Source organism: Hipposideros armiger, unplaced genomic scaffold (genome assembly GCF_001890085.2).
Source record: "Hipposideros armiger isolate ML-2016 unplaced genomic scaffold, ASM189008v1 scaffold_348, whole genome shotgun sequence".
Taxonomy (NCBI): Eukaryota; Metazoa; Chordata; class Mammalia; order Chiroptera; family Hipposideridae; genus Hipposideros; species Hipposideros armiger.
The window spans coordinates 1013043-1018942 of NW_017731698.1; the positions used below are offsets into that span (position 1 = coordinate 1013043).

The window sequence follows — 5900 nt, forward strand, 5'->3', positions numbered from 1 at the left end:
GAGAAGAGCGCAGTGATGATGCCAACTTGGGCCAGTGAAGCAACGTCCTCCACAACTAGACTGAAGAACAAAAGGACAGCAACTTGTCTGTTCACCTTCCCTAATTTCCCAGCACAGCTCCCATCCCCTATTCACCAATAAAAATGTTTTAAAAAAAAAAGAATAAAATCCCACAAGCTCTGTGTTTTAATTGATACACACCATTTTTTCATTGGTGATTGATATATTTTTTGTTTTCCACTTTATAAGAAGACTTAATCCTTAAATGTTAATGTACTCTTACACTGTTATTAAGTACCTCTGTATTTAAAGAGTACAGATTGTCATATAATGTGAAGATACTTCCCAGAAGCTGTTGGAGGCATATGGTCAGTGTGATTTGCATATGGGTCATGGGTGTAGGTATCTGGGTTCATTTACTAGATTATGTTATGCAGTGGTGAAATTATTGAAACCACAGAAAGCTACTCTTTTTCACTTACTTGAATAGGTTGAATCTATTAAAATTCTTCCAGTATTAAATTATTGCTTTATAATGTGTATTTATATACAGCTGGGAGTTTTAGGTCTGATTTTAAAGCAATTTATAATTTTAATGTAATGCTGTGATTGGTGTTATATGTAGCTTAACTAGATTTTTTTTTTGTCACTGTAGAAAATGATGAAAGATAATAACTTAGTAAGGCATCTGGATGCTTGTGAAACCATGGGAAATGCTACAGCCATTTGTTCAGATAAAACAGGAACATTGACAATGAACAGAATGACAGTTGTTCAAGCTTACATAAATGAAAAACATTATAAAAAGGTTCCTGAACCAGAAGCTATTCCACCAAATATCTTGTCCTATCTTGTAACAGGAATTTCTGTGAATTGTGCTTATACATCAAAAATACTGGTAAGGTGTCTTTAATAATTAATTTATATACAGAAATTGATTTCTAAATTTGTAATGATCAGATTATATGTACCTCTTGAGACCTACCATCACTATGTATAAATTGAAGGACTGAATTGTTTTGTTTTTAAAAGGCATACATTCATATGATGTATATAAGTTTCTTTGCTAAATTTGTTACGAGTAAGATCTGTTGCTCAACGTTTACATTCTGTATATTTGTATTTTTCTCCTATTTTTAAAATTTCCTGTATTTAGGAACTCTCAAGCCTTATAACCAGAACAAGTTCTTAATTTTAAATTCTTATTAAGCTCATTTTATGAAAGACCAGCCTATTTTACTTTTGTAGACCAAAAAAATAAATAAGTTGTAGAAAGTCAACTCTCAATTTTTTAGAGAAAATTTTGAATCCAGATTTCAAATTAGAATGATGTTTTATATGTACTTTCTATATGTTCTTTCTGGTTTCTCAGTAGATCCTACCTATAAGGTGATCCTTAGACCTTTTGGAACTAACTCAGTAAAATAATTCTAGATTTGTGCTACCTTAGAATAAAATGTTTCCAACTTGGCATGTTTTAAATGTCTTGTTTATAATATAAAGCATAAAATTGTTTCACTTGTCATGTGTTCTAGTGATTTATGGATGAAGACCATGAACAAAATTAATATTGCAAGTTGTTTGCTGACAATATGCATGGATTGGATTATTAGACTGGAAAGCTATGGAATCTTGGTTCTAGATCTAGCCTTGCCTTTTACTAGCTGAAAGTACGAGCTTTACCTTGTTTAACTGTTAGGTAAAGATGGTCGCATCTGCCCTTCTACCATTGTGATGATTATATGAGGTGATACTTATGGGGGGGGGGAAAGCTTTTATATATATTTAAGGCCACAATGCATGTACTTTTATTTGAAGCCATAAAAATTTGTAAACTAGATTTAATTTTGAATTATTTGCTATAAATATTCAGTGAAAACAGGAAGAGAAAAAGAAGGATTAAAATGTTTTAAGTCCCGCTAGGTACCAGGAACCAGCTTTAAACTTTCCATGTCTTACTTAATTCTTGAGTCATAAGTGCTCCTGTTTTTCAGATGCTCAAGCCAAGGACCACAGCAGCTGGGTAACTTGCCAAAAGTTCACACCGCTAGTAACTGGCAGGGCTGAGATTGGAATCCATGTCATTCTTGTCCCAGGGCACCTTTCTGCCTCACCTTTCTGTGCCCCTCTTAACTGCTGATACTAGTAGAAATTTCCTTTGTAATTTTGCTTTAGAATGTCACATTCTGTTTTACATTGTCAATGAAACTGTCGTAGAGAAACAAGGTGATACTATCTTCTAAACCTTTTTCTCTTCTAGCCCCCAGAGAAAGAGGGTGGATTACCTCGTCATGTTGGTAATAAAACTGAATGTGCCTTGTTGGGACTTCTTTTGGATTTAAAACGGGATTATCAGGATGTTAGAAATGAAATACCAGAAGAAGCACTGTACAAAGTCTACACCTTCAATTCTGTTAGGAAGTCCATGAGTACGGTCCTGAAAAATTCAGATGGAAGTTATCGCATATTCAGCAAGGGTGCATCTGAGATAGTTCTGAAAAAGTAAGAGTAAAATGCTTAGATGAATAAATTACTATAGTATATGCTTTATGGAATACCTACTATGTTGTTATTGTTGCTGTTTTCTTATTTTTTGTGACCATTAGGCGTTTGATAGGACCTCAGAGCTTTTTAGTATATTTTAATGGTATCCAAATATTTGCCCATGGTATTCTGCCATTTTCATACTCGTTTCTTTTATGTCTTATTATTTTGCTAGAGGGAAAATAAGCCCATTACATTCAGTCTGGTAGATTTAATAAAGTAAAACCTTAATGTTTGTTTTTAGCCATGTTGATTTCATTGTTATATAGGATCATGAAAAATAAACCTCCTGTGAAGAAAAACTGAAGTTTGTATCTTCATAACTGCATTGTAGACAGTAGATTCAAATGCAATGAAAGAGTTACAGATTAGGTTTTAAAATAGTGAAGCATTAAAACTAGATCTTGAGAATTTTTCTTTTATGTCAGAGTGAGGTTTTATTATATTTATGCTGCTGCAGTGTCATATTTAAATATTTCCTGTCATTTTGAATGGTAGTCTTTCTTTTTTACTGCCCTTGTACAGACCAGTAGCTTCAATTTTGACATTACATGTTTATAATTTCCCTAAGATTAATGTGCTGTTACAGGTATTGAAATTATTTTGGTTTCTTTAAGTAGAGAAGTGGAAGACTTTAAAAAAGACATTTAAGGGCCGGCCGAGTGGCTCAGTTGGTTAAGAGCTTGCTCAAGAGTTTGAGCTCTGAGCAACAGCGGTTCGAGTCCAGCCCGAGCTGAGCAGCCACTGAGCTGCCAACAGGTNTTCTATTTGGATTCTCCTTAGCAGCAGGCAAATTGCCGATATGTAAAATGCTAGCTTATGGTAAACTTTTGGTATTTCCTTGTCATTGCCTGTTATTTTGTCTCAGCCTTCATCGAAGACTGAAGGTACAATTAAGCCTAGGAAAGAATCGTAAATGCTTTGCTCCCAGGTCTCCTGGGGTTGGGGCTCTACTTGAAAGCAGAAATTAAGTATGACAGTGTCAAGTGATGAGTTAGGCACCAAAAGGGAGGTTAACAGTTTCTCACAGAAATTAAAATAAATACTACGAAACCAGTTACGATTCTTCCAGTGGCCAGTATGTAACTGACAATGGGTACTGTCTGGAATGTTTAAATAATTACCTTTTTCTTTCTTTCTTTAATATACTGAAAGGTTTGTTGATGTCTGCCATCACAGTTATCATCCTAGTATTATATTTTGTAATTGATACATTCTGGGTTCAGAAGAGACCGTGGCTTGCTGAGTGCACACCGATTTACATACAATATTTTGTGAAGTTCTTCATTATTGGAGTTACAGTTTTAGTCGTAGCCGTGCCAGAAGGTCTTCCACTTGCCGTCACTATCTCACTGGCTTATTCAGTCAAGGTAAGTCGCAATGGGTAAGGAGCTGTACTAAGTGTAAAGCCTCAGCCCAGGTAGAAAGTGCTCGTCTGGTTACTCTTGTTTCTGATTCTGAAAGTCAGAGAATTCCATAAATGTACTCTGTTTTCTTTGGAAATGCTGTCATTGATCCCCTCCCTCCCCCAGCTGAAGATCCCCGGGCACAGAGACCTAGACGTTCCCTGGAGGACAGCCTTGGTGCAAAACTCTGCACGACTCTGCTAGACAGAGTTCTGGCTTCGTTTTCATTGTATGATACTTAGGTTGTCGTGTGTTGCCTCCTCTTTCCCATCTGTAAGACTAAAGTAAGAATGTCACTTACCTGTGGCACAAGGGCACTGAAAGGGTTCACTTGCGTCCAGCCTTCTTAGGCCTCCTCCTCCCCCGTTATTCCCCAGTCCGGCCTCCACAAGGTAGGCAGACTCATGTTCCTAAAACAGTAATTCAGATCATATTATGTCCTTGTGTAAAGCTCCAATAGCTTTTCCTGACGCTAAGAACAAAATCCCAGCTCCTGCCTGTGGCCTGCAGGGCCCTGCCAGTCTGGTCCTTGCTTACCTCTTGGTGCTAATCTACCTCTTTCTCCCTCTGGTTCAGCCTCACCAGTCTTCCTGCTGTTTTCAAATATCCCAGCCGTGTTCTCACTTCACAGCCCACTTGTTCCTTCCTTCGAATCATCTGCTCTCTTTATCCAGGACTCTTCAAATGGCACCTCCTCTGATCACTCGTCTTACAGTAGCTCAATCCTTGTTTTCCAAGTAGAATGCTAAAAATGTGCTATGATGGTTTTGCTAACTGCTATTTACCTAAAGCAATAATCTTTTGAAGATTAATTTATTTGTATTGATTTTAAATCTTATATGGAAAAGGTAAGTTTGATTTTAAAACGGTTCAGCTTCGACAGTTTTGATCTTCCTTTCAGAATGGCTTTGCAAGGAAAATTATACTAGTGGAAGAATGCTGCTCTTGTCAGTTCTCTCATCTTAATTAGCAGTTCTCCTTAAGTAACACTGCTGACAGTGAGCGATATAATTAGTCATGGTTTCTGCTCTAGCGCTCTCACCTCCAGTATTCCCAAGTACTTTACAATAGACCTGTCATAATAAGAATAGTTTTTGATTACTGTTTGAAGTGGTCTTTTTTTTCCAGGCATTTAACATCTTTTGTTTCAAAAATAAAATAGTTGGTAAATGTATCAAAGTAATGACAAAATACAGTGTAATTATGTTTGTCCTCTTTTGATGTTTTAAAATAATTGTGAATAATTGGGGTAAACATACTTTAGACACATCGATCAGTCATTTTACCAATACTGTCATTATTCATTTTGAATAGTCATTAATGATATAGGTTTTTCAATTGATCAAAAAGATACAGATCCGATTGATTTGCATGCCTTTAATAGAAAATGAGAGCATTTTATCTACTCTTCTTTAAGCTTTTATTAAATGTTTAGCCCAGATATTACTAACTACTGTTCTTTTCACTGAGGATCCTGTTATGATCCTATTAATGCTTTGCACAATTGAACACATTTTCTTTACTGCCAAACTTCACTCTTTTATCTTTAACATTATCTTTAATATTAATTCAAATCACTAGTACTTTGGGGAATGCACACCTTTCTTCCCTTTATTTATTTCTTCGAGGAAGCAGTTTTTTGCAGTGTCTGACATGTTAGTAGTCAAAGAACACACTGTAAAATAACTCTATGTAGTTTTTAATTCATTCCACATGTTTTGAGAATTAATTATCAAGCATTTTAACTTAAATGCTTTTTGGGACTACTGTGAAAACACTTGATTTTTTAAAAACTATCTTTTTTGTTCCTGTAAGAGGAAAAGATGATCCAAAGGATGAGAATACCAAGTGTCCCACCATATGGAAAACATAAAAATGACCATTCTGGTTTTGATATGTTAAGTCAATCTGTCAGAGTCAAAAAAAAAAAAAAAAGAAGAAGAAGAAGAA

The 5900-nt window shown here is 35.5% G+C and overlaps 1 protein-coding gene across 1 annotated transcript in view; it reads left to right on the top strand.

Annotated features, from left to right (window-relative positions):
- ATP2B1 (ATPase plasma membrane Ca2+ transporting 1) overlaps positions 1-5900 on the top strand; it is a 129085-nt gene that overhangs the window by 81392 nt on the left and 41793 nt on the right. The window contains exons 9-11 of the mRNA XM_019661437.1: positions 313-368; positions 656-898; positions 2261-2502. Coding sequence (XP_019516982.1) covers positions 313-368; positions 656-898; positions 2261-2502 — 541 coding nt within the window. The remainder of the gene's footprint in view (positions 1-312; positions 369-655; positions 899-2260; positions 2503-5900) is intronic.